Source organism: Athene noctua, chromosome 10 (genome assembly GCF_965140245.1).
Source record: "Athene noctua chromosome 10, bAthNoc1.hap1.1, whole genome shotgun sequence".
Taxonomy (NCBI): domain Eukaryota; kingdom Metazoa; phylum Chordata; class Aves; order Strigiformes; family Strigidae; genus Athene; species Athene noctua.
The window spans coordinates 16,942,658-16,959,055 of NC_134046.1; the positions used below are offsets into that span (position 1 = coordinate 16,942,658).

The 16,398-nt window shown below is 67.1% G+C and overlaps 4 protein-coding genes across 5 annotated transcripts; 3 read left to right on the top strand and 1 right to left on the bottom strand.

The window, feature by feature from the left end:
- Positions 1–3,008: 3,008 nt before the first annotated feature.
- NAA80 (N-alpha-acetyltransferase 80, NatH catalytic subunit) lies at positions 3,009–5,998 on the top strand. The gene is made up of 2 exons (XM_074913961.1): positions 3,009–3,056; positions 5,226–5,998. The coding sequence occupies exon 2, from the start codon at positions 5,234–5,236 to the stop codon at positions 5,945–5,947; it is 714 nt and encodes a 237-aa protein (XP_074770062.1). The 5' UTR covers positions 3,009–3,056; positions 5,226–5,233; the 3' UTR covers positions 5,948–5,998.
- Positions 5,999–6,112: 114 nt separating this feature from the next.
- On the top strand, positions 6,113–9,057 carry HYAL3 (hyaluronidase 3). The gene is made up of 3 exons (XM_074913955.1): positions 6,113–7,991; positions 8,101–8,190; positions 8,361–9,057. The coding sequence occupies exons 1-3, from the start codon at positions 7,008–7,010 to the stop codon at positions 8,712–8,714; spliced, it is 1,428 nt and encodes a 475-aa protein (XP_074770056.1). The 5' UTR covers positions 6,113–7,007; the 3' UTR covers positions 8,715–9,057.
- Positions 9,058–10,225: 1,168 nt separating this feature from the next.
- Positions 10,226–11,250, top strand: LSMEM2 (leucine rich single-pass membrane protein 2). Its single transcript, XM_074913962.1, has 3 exons — positions 10,226–10,591; positions 10,675–10,884; positions 10,976–11,250. Exons 1-3 carry the CDS (start codon positions 10,456–10,458, stop codon positions 11,110–11,112), a joined length of 483 nt encoding a protein of 160 aa, XP_074770063.1. The 5' UTR covers positions 10,226–10,455; the 3' UTR covers positions 11,113–11,250.
- A 104-nt stretch (positions 11,251–11,354) lies between these two features.
- IFRD2 (interferon related developmental regulator 2) lies at positions 11,355–15,394 on the bottom strand. 2 transcript variants are annotated; one of them, XM_074913956.1, is made up of 12 exons: positions 15,342–15,394; positions 14,918–15,034; positions 14,699–14,783; positions 14,442–14,566; positions 14,202–14,359; positions 13,922–13,972; positions 13,403–13,572; positions 13,184–13,289; positions 12,796–12,933; positions 12,522–12,650; positions 12,352–12,447; positions 11,355–12,207 (listed from the first exon to the last, which is right to left on the bottom strand). In XM_074913956.1, the coding sequence occupies exons 1-12, from the start codon at positions 15,367–15,369 to the stop codon at positions 12,127–12,129; spliced, it is 1,284 nt and encodes a 427-aa protein (XP_074770057.1). In that variant the 5' UTR covers positions 15,370–15,394; the 3' UTR covers positions 11,355–12,126. The 2 variants fall into 2 exon arrangements, with proteins under 2 accessions (XP_074770057.1, XP_074770058.1); XM_074913957.1 differs by lacking the exon at positions 13,922–13,972.
- Between the last annotated feature and the right edge of the window lie 1,004 nt (positions 15,395–16,398).

A 16,398-nucleotide genomic window follows, 5' to 3' on the forward strand; every position in this document is an offset into this window, starting at 1 on the left:
CTTGGTGCAGTGCCTGGCATGGGCCATGTGTCCTTCTTGCCCCTCGCAGAGACATGCTGCAGGCAGGCAGGTCACCGCATCCCGCTCTTCTTGCTGCTTTTGCTGCCTTCCACTCACTCCCCCCGCAAAATGTCCCTCCGCCTCTCACCCAAGAACCCCAAAAGGCTTTGGGGTTACCTGCTTCCTGAGGGCCTGATGTGGGGGTCCTGGGATATGGCCTGTGGTGAAGCCAGAGGGGGAAAGGCCCAGGGCTGGGCTCCCTTTGCCAGACAGGCAGATCCATCTGGGAGGGAGTGTTGGGCAGGACAGGCAGCAGGCAAGGCTTCAGGGGTGGGGTGGGCTGGGGCAGGAGGAGAAGGGGCTCTGGCAGCAGTTGGAAGTCAGGGGGCCGGGGCGGGGGCATGGTGTGGAAGGAGGGGTGTTCACCGCCCCCCTGTGCACCAGGTGCTGGGGGGGGCCACTACCGTGGAGACTCTCTGCCAAGGCCAGACCTGCAAGATGTTCTGCACCTCCAGGATACCGAGGGTGCTGGTGCTGTGTACCAGCATCTGCAGCATGCTGTCCATTGCAGCCAGGGTCTGTGAGTGGAATAGAGTCTTGGGGGAAGCCTGGAAGCCTGGGGGGGAGCAGCTGTGGCCTTGTGGTGCCCAGGAGGGGACATCGACATGGGGGGGCTCCCTGTGAGACACCCCATTGCATATCTTAGAGGAAAGCCTTGGGGCCATGGGTGTCCTCCTGAGGAGGCAGGTGGAAGGTGCTGCAGAAGCAGGCATGGAGGAGACCACTCTTCTTCTCCTGCAGAAGCAGGCCCGCTCTGCTGCGGGGACAAAGAGGTGCTCTTTGGACTCAGCAAGAAGGAGGCAGAGCCTGGAATTGGAGACCTGGGTTGATCTCCACACTGCAGGGGACATCTCAACCTCCATGACACTGACACTTGCCTTGGGGGGAAAACTCCACGGCACCCCCTGCCCTGCTGTCTGCCTCCCTCTCAGACCCAGATCTGGGGATGCCCCCACCTGGGACCAGTGATGTTGGGGCTGCCCAGCACCGGGGAGGCCAAGCTGGGGGTTGGGGCTGGTATCTCATGGAAGTGATGGCCAGCATGGCTTGCTGTCGCACCATGGTACCCAGGTGGTCAGTGGGCTCCTCTTGCAGCAGCACCTGGGGAGCACAGCAGGGTGGGATGGGTCAGGACAGGGCAGTCTCCTTTGCCCAGCAAGGGCCTGGGGGATGATGGAGCCCCGGTGACCCCATCCTGGCACCCTCTCCCCACCCAGCACTCAGGCCTGAAGCCCTGGGGCAGGAAGGGCTGTGCCCACCACAGAGCCACAGGTTGGCCGAGGGACCTGCAAACGTCGTTGGGTCTAAGCCTCAGCTCCAGCCAGACCACCCAGGTGGCTTTGGAGCATTTCCAAGGATGGAGACCTAGAGCAGTGCTCGCCCGCAAGCCTCAGCTGAGCCCTCTCCAGCCCCCAGGGCTGTGCCACTGCCCCTGCCTCTGCCTCAGCCTGACTGTGGTCCCCTCACCTCAATGGTCTCCACCAGCTCCATCTGGAAGAAGTAAAGCATGTGCCACACAGTGGAGTCCATGTGGGTTGTGCATCAGATGGTGCAGATGGAGGCCAGAAACCTCAGCTTCTGGGCCTCTTGCTGCCAGCCAGGTAGGGGGCAGACAGAGTATCACGGGGGAGACAGCTAGGGGGGACACCCAGCACAGCCCCCAGCAACTTCTGAGCACAGGATTGGGGCAGAAAGACTGTCCAGGAGACACGGGTGCAACCTCATAGAAGTGGCCACATATACCTTTGGTCTGCTCTTGAGGAAGGCTTGGATGATGTCCAGGGTACTTTCTTCCTCCCTGGGCACAGCCAAGGCAGAGCAGCATAGATGTGGCCGAGAGAGCAGGGAGGGCTGGGGGGCAGGGAGGGGGGAAAACCTGAGCCCTCTGCCCAGCTCCTGGGGACACCACCAGCCCTGGCTCAAGGCTGGGACACTGGTGTTCTCTGTGCACCCCAGGGGAGAGGGCACGATGCTGGAGGGCAGCATGGGGAGGGGGTCCCTGGCACACCTGGGTGAGGGTCACGCTGGCACCCAGGGGCAAGGGGTCCCTGTCCCAGCGATGCTGAGGAGCTGCCTCCCTGGCTGCTGTGCTGCGGGAGCCCCGATGTCTGCCTGGCTGGGGGTGCGGTCCTGGGCCGGGGCAGGGCACGGTGGGCAGCCCCTGCCCACAGCACCCGCACACTCACCCGCCGCAGCGCCTGGACCTTGCACAGCCCATCAGGCTTCGGCCCGGAGCTGGGAGCCAGAGCAGCTCTGTCCTTCTCCTCCCAGGCCCACCAGGGGTGGCCTTGGGGTCTCTGCGCCATCCTGCGGGAGGGAGGAATGGGGTGAAGGGGACCCCACACCACCCGGGGCTGCCCTGCCAGGGGCGGTGGGGCAGAGGTGGCTGTGCTAGGGGGCCCTTGTTCCCACCCTGTCCCAACACCATCGCCCCAGACGGTATAGGCAGGGCTGGGCGACACGGGGTGTCACAAACTGCCCCAATGTCACCCCCCTATGGCCTCTGACCCCCTCCTCCCCAGGACCCCTCCTGCTGCTCCAGAGCCCGAGGGATCCCTCCCGGCCCCGGGGGGACAGGACCGACTCCCTCCTCCTCCTCCTCCTCCTCCCGCTCTGGGGCTGGGGTTCAGCTCTGCGGGGCCACCCCCCTTGTCGCAGGTCCCCTCACCCCCCACCTGCGGCCGGGCCGAGCCGCGGCGCAGCTCCCCGCCCCTCAGGCAGGCCGGGACGAGGCCGTCGGGGGTCCCCTCGCCCGGCGGCTGGTGGGCTCGCAGGGACGGCGGGACCCGCGGCCGCTGGGATCGGCTGGGCCCCCACGGCGACGCTTCGCCACGGCCCGGGAGCAGCGGGGGGCGGCGGGGCCCGGCCCCGCGCGGGGAGCAGCGCCCCGCCCCGCCCCAGGCGCACGCGCGGCGCTGGCGGGAGAGGCGGCGCGGGCTGGGGCGGAACTGGCGCCCGAGAGCGGAAGTGGCGGCGGCGGCGGGCCCGGCGGGACGGTACGGGCGGGGCGGGCCGGGAGAGCGGGGCAGGAGGAGGGAGAGGGGTGGGGGAGAGAGGGCCGGGGGCGGGTCAGAGACGGGTCCACGGTGGGTCAGTGACGGGTCAGTGGCGGGTCCGTGGTGGGTCAGTGACGGGTCAGTGACGGGTCAATGGCGGGTCCGTGGTGGGTCGGTGATGGGTCAGTGATGGGTCAGTGGCGGGTCCGTGGTGGGTCGGTGATGGGTCAGTGACGGGTCCATGGTGGGTCAGTGATGGGTCAGTGGCGGGTCAGTAATGGGTCAGTGGTGGGTCGGTGATGGGTCAGTGATGGGTCCTCGGTGGGTCAGTGATGGGTCAGTGGTGGGTCGGTGATGGGTCAGTGATGGGTCCTCGGTGGGTCAGTGGTGGGTCAGTGGTGGGTCAGTGGTGGGTCAGTGATGGGTCAGTGACGGGTCAGTGACGGGTCAATGGCGGGTCAGTGACGGGTCAATGGCGGGTCAGTGATGGGTCAATGGCGGGTCAGTGATGGGTCAGTGGTGGGTCAGTGACGGGTCAGTGGTGGGTCAGTGATGGGTCAATGGCGGGTCAATGGCGGGTCAGTGATGGGTCAGTGGTGGGTCAGTGATGGGTCAGTGGTGGGTCAGTGATGGGTCAATGGCGGGTCAATGGTGGGTCAGTGGTGGGTCAATGGCGGGTCAGTGGTGGGTCAGTGATGGGTCAGTGATGGGTCAATGGCGGGTCAGTGGTGGGTCAGTGATGGGGTCAGGGGTGGAGTGGGGGCCATGTGTTCAGGAGGTGCAGCCGTTGGGTGGGGCCGTGACCGGGTCACTGGTGTCATTCCGTTTTGTGTGCCACGTGTGGGTGCAGTGTGTTTTGGGGTGATGGGCAGCAGGCAGGGTTGGGTGCCCTGTGCGGGGCTGCAGTCTGGTTTGGGGTGCTGTTTGTGGGTGCAGCGCAGGGCGGGTGCTCTGTGCAAGGGTGTGGCTGGTCTGGGTGCTGTGGAGGCAGGGGACGTTTGGGGCCCAGGACAGACGTGTCATTCACGCTGGGGAAGCAGAACCAGGCACTGCGGTTGGCCACGAGCCTGGGCAGCTTCCTGCCATGCAGGCACCCAGGGCGCGGGAGCCGGCAGCAGCAGGCAGGGTGAGTGTGAGCGGTGGGAGCAGCGGGCAGGACGAGCGGCTGGCAGGGTGAGCGCAGGCAGGGTGGGCAGCCCCGTGGCCCTGGGCAGGGGCTGAAGAGGAGCAGGCACAGGGGAGAAACTGGGCGCCAGGCTGGACAAAGCTTGGTGGGGCGCCGCAGGCAGGAAGGCAGGCATTGGGGGGCTTCCCCCTCCACTCAGGACCCCTCCCTGAGTGCAGGGATGCTAGCAGGGTCCCGGCGTGTGTTTGCTGGGGAGACAGAAGGAAAAGCGTCACCAGCCTGGGGGTGCTGGCAGTGCCTTGGGGTGCTGCCTGGCTTCCGAAGGGAGGAGTACAGGCTGGGCTGGGAGTCTGAGGTCTTGGAGCTGGTGGGGGTGGCTTTGGGGAGCACTCTGAGGGTGTGGGGGGCAGGGCCAGGCCCTCCACCCGCCAGAGCAGGAAGCAGGGCAGTTTGCTCAACACCAGCTGATAAGCCAGTGCAGCGGTTCCTCCTGCCTGCTGCCTGCGGCTTCTTCTTTGCAAGTGGAATGGATGCTGGGCTGGGAGAGGGGTCCCTGCTGCTCACCAGTTGTGGCAGGGGGTTCCTGGCTCCATGGAGGCCAGCAGGGCCCCCTGAGCTGCTGCACTGGTTGGTGCAGCATGGCCTGTGTCTGCTCAGCTCCATGGCGCTGCAGCCCTCTCTTGCAGGCCAGGGGCACATGTGTGATGAGCTGGCTGGTCTCAGGCAGGTGCCCAAGTGGCAGGAGCTGGTGGCAAGGCTGGGGAGGGGGCAAGGCCAGCCCTGTGTGCCCTGCCCCTCCGCCAGCTTGGCAGTGCCAGACCTGCCCGCAGGTCTCACAGCACCCGTGCCTGGAGCCAGCACCACACGCCGCTTCCCTGCCATGGTGCCGTCCTTCAACCTTGGACCCGCTGCTAACCCCTGTGAACCCACCTGCGCCTGATCCTGGGGAGCCATGCCAGGGCTGGGGCCAGTCCTGGGCCAGGGGGGACACACCGTCTGTCCCCCACCGCCTCTAAGCTGTGGCCTGCTTGGTCTCCCGTCAGTGAGAAGAATGGGCTCTGTGTCAGAGGAGCTCAGCCTGGTCCCCCTGCACCAGAGGCCGGAGCTGCTGGAGGCCTGCGCTGAGCTGCTGGGCGAGGAGTGGGGGAAGAGCCGGGCGTCGCGGCTCCACACGCTCCAGCGCTCCTCGGATGCCTTCCCCGCCTGCCTGCTGTTGCTGCGGAGCCGGGGCCCTGCCGAGGCCCCCACCGCCCGGGAGGGTCCCTGCCAGCTCGTCGGCCACGTCCGGCTGTCCCGTGTGGCCGGCCGGCCCCGCGACCTCTTTGTGGAGAGCGTGGTGGTGGCCCGGGCGCTGCGGGGCCAGGGCTACGGGCGGCGGCTGATGGAGGCCACCGAGCGGTGGGCCCGGGCCCGGGGCTTCGGCTGCCTGCACCTCACCACCCACGACAAGCAGCATTTCTATGCCCACCTGGGCTTCGTCCTGGACGAGCCGGTGCAGAGCGTGGCCTTTCTCAGCCCTGCCATACCTGCCGAGGTGCTGCGGCTCTTCTCTGCCCCTCCTGGCCCTGCCACCGCCACCAGGCCAAGGGCGTCCTCCGCCACCCCGCCTCCCCTCCCGCCCCCTGCTGCCCCCCCGCCGCCCCCCCCGCCAACCGTGGTCTGGGCGAGGGGAGTCCTGGCCGAGAGCAACGGGCAGAGCCTCCTGGAGACCCCCCACCGTGATGCCAAAGGGCTGCCCATCTTCTGGATGAAGAAGGACATCTGAGGGGTGAACCGGTGATTAAAAGCGAGTGAGGGCAGGGGCTGCCTGCCCTGGTGCTGCCTGACTGCCTGCTGTTCCTCAGGCTGGCACCAGCTCCACCAGCCTCCCCGGTTTGTCCTGGCCCCGCTGCCGGGGTGGAGGTCAGACAAGGCAGGGTGTGGGGACCACCCCCCCACTGCCCCCCAGCTCACCTGACAGGGGCCCTGGGACACTAGCGTGGCTGGGAGACGGGCCCACCCCAGCCTGGGGTTGAGACTGGTCCCAGGAGCACTGCCCAGTCCCACCAGTGTCTCCACCACCCAGGGGACTGACTGGCTGTGGGGCAGCTGGGGCTGACGGCACGCCGTGTCCACCACCAGGGCTGCTTCTCTCCCTGCAGAACAGCTTGGGGAAACTGAGGCGCACAGTGGCTGGAGGGGCTCCAGGGGAGTGGGGCAGGGTGGTGCAGGCTGCGGGGTCCCCTGCCCTGTACTGTGAGGGGGACCCTGCCAGGTCTCACCCCCTGAGGCAGCCGGGGAGGGCCGGAGGTGGGAGCGGGAAGGTCAGGGAGAGCGGCTGGGCCCTGTGCCGGGGTATTAGCGCTGATCCTGCTGTGTCACGCGGCCCTGGGCCCATCCTCTGCCTAATCCCCTCGCCCTGGGCAGCTGCCCAGCAGCAGGCAGGGGCACCCAGTCCTGCCCAGGACAGCGCTCCCCCTTTGGCTCCACTGTGCCTCCTGGGGGGCTCAGTCCTTCAGAGGGCACCCAGACTGGCTGGACCTGCTACAAAATGGGGAAGGGGGGGTCGTGGTGCCCCCACTACTGGCAGGACTAGGAGCCAGCAGGGAAACTGAGGCACCAGGGTCGATGGCTTGCGATGGCACACCAGAGCTGTGCCGTGGCTGTGGGGGGGCTCTGGGCACCAGGGCGCAGCAGGCAGAGGTGCCCGCTGAGGCAGGAGGTGTCTGAAACCCCCAAGCTTGCTGAGTCCTGTGGGATTTTGGTGTGGGCAGCAGGTGCCAGTGGGGCAGCACAGGCCCTGCGGCCAATCCTAGCCCACCAGGTGCCATGGCAGCAGTGCCAGCATGGCTGGGGTACCCGCTGCACCTCACCACCTCAGCCCTGCCGCTCTCCTTTCCCCGCAGGGTGCCGGCCCCATGGGCAGCCGGTGGCGCAGGATGGTGCTGGTACTGTGGGCCTGCCTGGCACTGGGCATGGCTGGCGGGGAGAGGCCGGCACCGGAGCCGCTGGCAGGCGGCCAGCCCTTTGCTGTGGTGTGGAACGTCCCTGCCGGCCGCTGCCAGCACCGCTTTGGTGTGGGGCTGCCCCTTGGCGACTACGGCATCGTGGAGAACAGGGGTGGCCGCTTCACCGGCCAGAACATCACCATCTTCTACAAGAACAAGTTTGGGCTGTACCCCTACCTGTCACAACAGGGTGTCGCCCACAATGGTGGCATTCCCCAGCGGGTCCCCCTTGGCACCCACCTCTCCAGGGCAGCCAGGGACATCCGCCTCCTCCTGCACCCCACTTTCCATGGCCTGGCTGTGGTAGACTGGGAGGAGTGGAGGCCCCTCTGGGCCCAAAACTGGGGCGCCAAGCATATCTACCGGGCGGCCTCGGAGCAGTGGGTGCGGGACCGGCACGGCCTCCTGCCGACACGGCAGCGGCTCCGGCTGGCCCGGCGGGAGTTTGAGCAGGCGGCCCAAGCTCTGATGGAGGAGACACTTCTGCTGGGCCGGACCCTGCGCCCAGAGGGACTCTGGGGTTTCTACCGCTTCCCCGACTGCCTCAACGGCAACTGGGCCAAGAAGACCAACTACACCGGGCAGTGCCGGCCAGCGGAGGTGCAGCGCAACAACCGGCTGGGCTGGCTCTGGGCCGCCTCGGCCGCCCTCTACCCCAGCATCTATCTGCCGCCAGCGCTGCCGCCCGCCCTGCGCCGCCGCTATGTGCACTACCGGCTGCGTGAGGCCCTGCGTGTGGCTGCCTTTGGGGCCAACGGCCTCCTGCCTGTGGTCGCCTACTCCCGCCTCTCCTTCCGCCGCTCGCCCCGATTCCTGGAGCTGGTAAGCACCATGGGGCCAGAGCTGGCAGTGGGTGTGCCAGCAGTCCTGCTCGGCACCCGGACACAGCCTGTGGCCCCCCAGCCCGGTCACATCTTTCTTTCCCTGGCAGGCTGACCTGGTGCACACCATTGGGGAGAGCGCGGCGCTGGGTGCGGCCGGACTCGTTCTCTGGGGAGACATGTCGTACTCCCGCTCGGCTGTGAGTACGGCTCCTCGCTGCACTGAAGTCAGCACATGGCGGGCAGCAGGAGGTGGCGTGGACATGGGACGCACGGGACATCCCTGTCCCCTGTACCTGCTGGGGAGGTGTGGCCAGAGGGGACCTCAGTGCTGGGATAGGTTCTCACTGGCGCTTCCCCCCCCCTCCAGGAGAGCTGTGCCAGCCTGCGCCACTACCTCGTGTCCACCCTGGGTCCCTACGTGGCCAATGTGACCGCAGCAGCCCGGGAGTGCAGCTATGGGCAGTGCCATGGGCACGGGCGCTGCGTGCGCCAGCAGCCCCATGACCTGGGCAGCCTCCTGCACCTTGGCCCTGGCACCGGCCCACCGGCCTCTTTCCGCTGCCACTGCTACCGCGGCTGGGCCGGTGAGGGCTGTGCCCAGCGGGTTCAGCCTGGCCCTCCCACCTCCTGCCTGGCGCCCACTCACACTCATGGCCTCTACGCGCATAAGGACCTCCCGCCCTCCGATGTCTGCCAGCCACGGGGCACGTGGGTCTGGTGACCAGGGCTGGGGACCACCACGGTCCCCTACCTCAGCACTACTGCTGCCCAGCGGTTCCTATGGTCTCATTAACTTAAATAAATTCTCCTGGCACAGCTGATATGGTCCTTGTGAGCAAAGCTGGAGGGGCTCTGTGGTGCCCCCAGGCTGGGCACAATTGCCATTGCTGCTGAGAGGCAGCAGAGACCCTAGTTTGGCTCTGGATGGACCCAGTGGTGCCTCAGTTTCCTTGCACAAGCTCTGCCTTGATCCCAGGGCCCCTACCAGCCCCTTTACCCTGGGAAGGGGGCATGCAGCACTGCCACAGGCTGCTCACCCTTTGCCACACTGGCAGTGTGCTGCCAGGAGCCCTGACTGCGCTGCAGGGCCCCCCTCCCCATGGCTATTTTTATTCCTTTCCCCCCCCCCTCCCTGTGTTTCTCACTGTCCTATTTTAAGCGGTGCAGTTGGCGCACCAGGAACCTAGTGCCCGGCTCCCAGGGGCCCCGCACCGCCTCGCTGCCCACTCACGCTGCCCGGGCACAGGGAGCCATGCCCAGGGAGGCTGGAGAAGGTAGGCTGGGGGTCTGCTGGGGGCTCTGGCACCCTGGGGGAACCCGGTGTCATGGGCCATGGGGTTGGGATGGAAGCAGTGGCCAAACGCTGCCCTTTGCCATGGGGGCTGCAGGCAGAGATGCCTGCCTGGGGAAGAAGGGGATCCTGGAGGGCTTCAGGTGCAGGGCAGCAGGGTTTGGGGAGGGGGCAGGCAGCTGGCTGGCAGAGCCCCCCACACCAAACCTGCATGACCAGCCATGCCCCCCCCGCCGGGGCCAGGGGAGCAGATGCAGGGGTGATGGGGGTACCCATGGGCCAGCCCCCAGCCAAAGGCAGGGCCCTGGGGAGGGTCTGGGGGTGACCCAGGGCACTAGCTGAGGCCCCCTAGCCCTGAGCCTGCCAACCCTGCTGGTGGCACGCCCTGCCCTGACAGCAGCGGCATGGCGCCACGCTGCCCTGCAACACACCACTGACCCTGGGAGGGATTGGGAGTGGGCACGGTGCCAGCCTGCCCTGCTCTGCTCTGCCACAGGCACAGCACCTGGGCCCTGCCTGCTGCTCAAAAACGTGCAAACACTCAGAAAAAGATCTTTTCCCTCTACCCCAACGTGAGCACAGTTGCTTCTTGATGGCTCTGGAGCCATGCCTGCTTCCAAAAACCTCCCTTGTTCCCATGGGTGATGGGCACCAGGACCCCCTGGCACAGCACACACCCCACATCTCCATCTGTGCACCCCTAAGCAGCACATGAGCATGATGCCCATGGGGCAAGCCAAGCCAGACCACAGGCCAGAGCTGGCACTGCCCTGCCCCTGCCTGCCAGCTCCCAGCTGGCCCAGGAGAGCCCCAGCCAGCCCCACACTGCCCAGGGCTACCTGGGCCGGGGGCACGTTCCTGCCCCCAAGCCAGGGCCACATTCCAGCCCCACTAATGAGACTCTGGGATCGTGGCCACCAGGCACCCGCTAACTGCTCCGATGACAGCGCATGGGGCTGGGGGGGGTCAGAGCCAGTGCTCGCCCGCTTGCGGCCACAGGGCTGTGCCAAAGGAACACTGGCGTTGGCTGCCCGCCCTGGCACAGCATCGGGTTGGCATCAAAACTGGGATCACCTCTGGGAGGGGTCTGTCCCTGAAGGGGTGCTGGGGGCAGGCAGGAGCTGTGGGAAGGGCCCACACTCACCCTCTGCCTCCGCTCCTGGCAGACGGCATGGGAAGGGCCGAGGGTGCTGCACCACCAGAGCCTGGGGACCCCGATGGCAGCGAGCCTGGAGCCATCAGCCTGCGCCCCGTGGAGTCCATCAGCGACCTGCACTGGGCCTCGGGCGGGCAGAAGGGCACCGAGGGTGAGAGCACCGGGAGGGGGGCCCGCACCAGCCCCGGCCACGATGGCAGCTGGGCTCTGATCTCTTCTCTCCCCTGCCCACAGGCAACGGCCCAGCTCCCTCCAGCAGCCTGCACCGGCCCCCACCTCGCCCTGTGCCCCCCGGCCCCCTGCCGCTCCTGCCCACCCTGCGCCCTGTGCCTGCCGACAGCCCCTGCCCCTGCCTTGGTCCCAGCCACCCCCTGCTCCTGGCCCTGCTGGGCCTCCTGGCACTGGCGAGCCTGGTCCTGGCCACACTGGCCATCTACCTGAGTGGTATGTGGCACTGGGCAGGGTGGGGGGCCAGGGGGGGCTGCGGGAGGGCCAGGCCGCCTGTCCTCAGCGTGTCCCCATCCTCTCCCCACAGTCCTGCAGAGCCAGTCGGTGCGGGCGCTGGCCCAGTGGCTGGAGAGCCAGGAGGACGCCGTGCACCAGCTGCGGGCAGCCAGTGGGCAGCTCTGGGCTCGTCTCAATGCCAGTGCCGAGCCCGGCGGGCACCGCTGAGCTGCTCCGGCCCCACCATGGGCACCAGGCCACCAGGGGAAGGGGCACCGAAGGGTGGGAGGGCGGAGCAGGCAGCCCTACCACCCCCCCATCCTGCTCCGACCTGGCAGCATCGCCCCATGGGGCGCAGGGGGTGACTGGGGCAATCCTGGCCCCCACCCCAGGCTGCGAGAGGAAGGGACAGGGCTGCAAGGAGAGGCACCCACCCCAGTGACAGCCCTTCCTCTTAACAAGGCAGAAGGCACCCTCCAATTAGCCTTTTAATTATCTCCTGTAAAGAAAGTCTTAGAAAATCACCACCATGGATACATTCCCGGGGTGGCAGGCACACCCAGCTGGCACAGCCCCATACCTGCCCAGGCAGTGGCCCCCAAGGCTGCACAGGCAGCACTGGGACTCGCCCGCTGTGCCACCCCCCTGTAATTTCCCACAAGAAGACTATTTCATATAAAGCATTTGGCTGGAAAAGGGCTCAGAGCAGGCAGCTGGCAGGGCTGGGCTGAGCCTGCCCCCCACACTGCTCTGCCTCCACCCCTGGGTGCCAGGCCAGCTGCGGAGGCAGGGACTGTGCCCAGCAAGGCAGGGGGGAGCTGGGGGAGCACTCCTGCCACAGGCACAGACACCAGGGTCAGCTGCCCCGCAGCCCTGCACAGCTGTGCCCTCCTGCCCAGCCCTTCAGGCTGTGCCAGGCCACCCCAGAGCCCCCGTGGGACTGAGGACAAGAGCCCTGCCTCTGAAAGGGGCCCTGTGAAACCCCCTCCTGCCGTGCCAGGCAGAGCCCCAGCTGCAGAGCAGGAACACAGCAGCACACCACCACCTCCCCCCCGCTCTTCTTTTATCCTTCTTCTTTTTTTGGTTAAAAAAATAAAAGAGGGGGCAGCCCCCGGTGGGGCAGCTCCAGGCATTAAATACTCTGCTGTACATGAATAAAAGCCCGAGGGCTGGGGGCGCTGGCCCCTCACAGTGCTGGGTCTGCAGTCCAGGTGGGCTGGGGGCTCTGCCCCCCTCTGCCCGTCACAGCACGTCCGCCCGCTTGTCCCGCACCCGGCTCCGGGCTTTCGTGCGGGCTTTGAAGGCAGCCGAGTTGTAGAGGTGCTGGGAGGGGAGGGAAGGAGAGATGGGTGAGGGGGTGCCTCTCTGCCCACCTCCCCACCAGAACCCACCAAGCTCAAGTGCTAGGCTGGAGCCCACAGCAGTACAGGAGGAGACTGTGGGCACAAACTGGGTGGTGGCACCCACCTTCTCGAAGCGGGAGACCTTGCTGGCTTTCAGAGCTGCCGCATCCAGCACCAAGGGGGGCCCAAGGCCGAAGATCTCCCGTAGCAGCTCATTGTTCTGCGGAAGCAGGGGCCTGTCAGCACCCTCTGGCACTGGCCTGGTACCCCCTGGCATGGTCACCCGGCTCCTACCTGGAGGTGGTGGCGGATGCCAGAGCCCAGCACCTCTTTAAAGGCTTGGTAGGTTCGCTGGCGTGCCCAGCTGTCCAGGTACATGCACTCTAGGCCAAATCGGATGGTCTCCTCCTGGTACTCCCCACTCTGAATGGAGAGAGGGGCATCAGCAATAACCTGGGCGCAGCCCTCTGCGTCCCCCAGCTCCCAGTGGAGGGGAATTGCCAGGCAGCTGGGCAGCAGCCCTACAGCTGGGGGCTCAGCAAAGAAGGGCACCGCCAGCCACCGGTACCTCGATGAAGCGCAGGATGTCCCGGAAGATGGAGCGCTGCTTCCGTCGGTCTGTCTTGGCTCGGTACTTGTTGCTCTCGGTAGCCAGGACCTTGAGCTGGGCACGCAGGAACTCTGTATCTTGGTGGCACAAATCCTCCTGCCAAAAAAACAGGGGGGTTTGGAGGGGACATGGCTCCAGGCACTGTCCATGGCTGCCCTCACCAGGACAGGGCTGCGGGATCACTGGGTCCAGCCCCTCTGCCTGGGCACCGGCTGGTGACACCAGCCTGGAGCGTCCCGACGCCATCAGTGCCATCTCAGCCAGGGCACGAGCAGGATGTCGGTGCCAGCAGCTCCCTGCCACTCTGCTGCCCGCCCACCCGCTGCCACCACAGTGCCCGCCATACCTCCACATCCTGGGCCAGCTCGAAGACCAGCGCGATGGTTTCCCCGGCCAGGATGCGCAGTGCGACGCTGCTGCTGGACAGCAGCGGGGGCAGCTTCAGCCAGCGACTGGGGCAGGAAGGCAGGAGGGCAGTCAGGGGGGCTGGGTGCCACCCCAGCAGCTCCCCGCTCTGCAGCCGGCTGCCCCACACCAGCCCCCACATCTCCCATGCCCCACTCACTTGTCCAAGACACTCTTGATGTGGGAGGGGGGGCAGATGGTGAGGAGCAGGGACCATGACTGGAGCGCGCTGCAGTGCAGAGGGCCGTGCTGGGTGGGTGCTGAGCCCCCCTCACCTGCACTGGGGGGGCTGAAGATGCCCTCCAAGCAGGACAGACATGAGACCAGGTCCTGGAGAGGGGAAACCTGCCTGTCAGACCACAACTGCCAAGGAGACGCCACAGTGAAGCCACACACTGGGGGCTGATGGGGACCCACCCTGCCCAGGGGCACCCAGAGCTCCTGGTTGAAGAAGAGACTCCTTCACCTGGGACACCCCATCTCTGTGAGGATAGCTTCCTGCCCTGCCAACTCAGCTCCATGCTGCCCGGGGAAGGGGCCTGGGCTGTCACTGATGTCCCCTGTGGCCCTTCCCCGCTCAGCTCCAAGCTGCCGCAGCACCGTGAGCTGAGGGTGGGTGGCACGGCAGCCCCCAGGGTGCCCCCCGGCAGGGGTACAGATGACACCCCAGCACAGTTACCTCGAGGTCAGCAGCAGCAATGTAGCAACACATGCCCAGGGCTGTGGCACACTGGTGAGAGATGTGGGGAAATGGCAGTCAGAGGAGGCAGTGCTGGGCCAGATCCAGCGCCCAACCAAGGGGAAGCAGCGTTGGGGTACTCCTACTGTACCCCACCACTCCCCACAGCACACAATCCTTATGCCCCCCCGCAACTGCAGGAGCCCCCGAAGGCATCGCCCAGTCTCTCCCCACTGCCAAGGTGCCCCCTATGCCCAGGAGGAAAAAGGCCAGGCCTTACACTCTGCCGGGCGCCAGGGCTGGCCATGCTGTCTGTCAGAATGCTGACGAGCAGGGGCTTCAGGCTGCGAAACACCTCTTCTCCCTCTGGGCCGGAGCCCATCTGGAGGCAGAGGAGGGTGAGGACGGTGCCCGCCAGCGCCTGTTCCTCCCCTTTACCTGCGGGCAGCACGAGAGATCTCCCTCAGACACTGGACACCAGCCCTGCCACCCCAGCCCTGGCACTCGCCTGCACCCAGACCTTTTTTGAGACACTTCTCCAGGGAGTCGGTGAGCATGAGGCGGCGCTCCAGCAGGAACTCGGAGAGGGTTTTGGAGGAGAAGGCCAGGCGCAGGCTCTGCAGTGCCGCTTGACGTGTCTTGGCACTGCGAGAGATGGCAGGAGGTCAGGGGGTGGGGTGGCCTGGGACGGGGCATGTCCCTGCCCCCAGCTGGCAGCGCCGGCAGGGACAGGCAGAGTGCCACGCGTGCCCGCCGGGGGTGGCCACCGCTCCTCACCTCTTGTCCAGGAGGTTGTCCATGTGCTCCTTCAGCCTGTCCTCGGCCTCCTCCTCCTGGCCCGGCTCACCCACCGCCTCACTCCCTGCCAGGGTGGCACCCACGTCACGGAGGGGCCCGGGCGCAAAGGCGGGGGCCCACGGGTGGGGCCCCACAGCAGCAGCACCGCCACCCACGGGGGGACACAAAGGCGGCGGCGGGGCAGCCCCCGGGGCTCACCTGCGCCCTCCTCGGCGGCGCTGGCCCCCTCGCTGGCGCTGCTGCAGTGGCTCAGCACCTCGCTGCCGGCCTCCTCCTCGCTGGCGGGCGAGCCCGCCCGGGCGCCGCCGGGGCCACCTGCAGGGGGGTTGGGGACAGGCCCCTGTCAGCCCGGCCCCGGCCGCACGGGACGGAGGCGGCGCGGGGGCCGCCAAGGCGGAAGCTTGAGGCCTGTGCGGGCCGTGGGGGCTGTAGGGGGCCCATGCCCCGCTGCCGGGAGGGCAGGGCCGGGCAGGGCAGGGCGGCCCGGCCCAGTCCAGTCCGGCCCGGCCCAGCCCAACTCAGCCCGGCGGCCGCCACGACCCCGCCACGGCCCCGCCGCGGTGCGTGCCCCCCCGACCCCGCCGCCTTCCCGCCCTGCACCGCGCCCCAGCCCCCCACTCACGGCGCGCGGCTCGGCGGGAGCGCGGCATGGCCAGCGCGCGGAGCCCGCGCCCCTCCCCGGGCGGGAGGCCCCGCCCCACACCCAGCCTCCTCCCCGCCCCCCGCCCCGCCCCTCCCTCCGCGCGGCCCCCTGGGAGCCCCGTCGCCATCTGCGCATGCGCCCCGCGCGGGGCCGCGAACTGCAGCTCCCGGCAGGCACCGCGCGCTGCCGGTACCGGGCGCGGCCTGGCCCTGCCCCGCCCCCTGCCTGTGCGCCGCCCGCGCCGCAGCCCTGCGCCTGCCCTGGCCCGGCCGTAGGCCTGCCCGTACTGTTGCCGTAAATTCGGTCTCAAAAGAGCCCCCTAAGGCTCAGTTTGAAGTTTCCGAGGCGGGCATTCTCTGTTGCAGCGCCGGGTGCGCGGGGGATCGTTCCACCTAACGTGCGTGCCGCAAGACACAGGCACGCTTACTAGATACAATAAAAGGAATGAATATTCCTGTAATTTCCCAGAAGTACACGCCTGTGCGCAGAGAATCTAATCCGTATGTTAACACATTGTGCAAGTGTGCTAAAATTCGGGGAAGGGTCTCTGAGGGGCTTCCCCGGGGGGTTCGGTGCTCTGGGCTGGTCCCTAGAGGCTGTTGAAGAGGCGTCTCGCAGTGTCCTGTCCGTGAGCTCCGAGTCTTTTCATACAAGGTCTGGCCTTGGCTCATTGCTCTGTCTGTGAAGTTTCTCAGCTTTCCTATCTTCGGCTTGCGCAGGTGTCTGCTGGGTTTTTTTTGCCCTTTCCGGGGTGTCCCCATCGCAGTTGCAAAAACTGTGTCCTTGGGTGCGTTCTGGTCCGAGGCCCCTTACAGCAATGAGCACCAGCTCCTTGCAGGCATCAGTACCCCTGCCCCTGCCCAAATCCCTGCCCCTGTGCTGTCACTGTTTCCCCTCCTGGCCCATCACTGTCCCTGCCCATATCCCTCCTTCTGCCCCTGCCTGCACCTCATTAGGGAAATCTCACTCCCTAGCTATTGTACCAGTCAGTCTGGATAGCATGACCTTGTACAAGCTTTCTGAAGACGCCTCTATC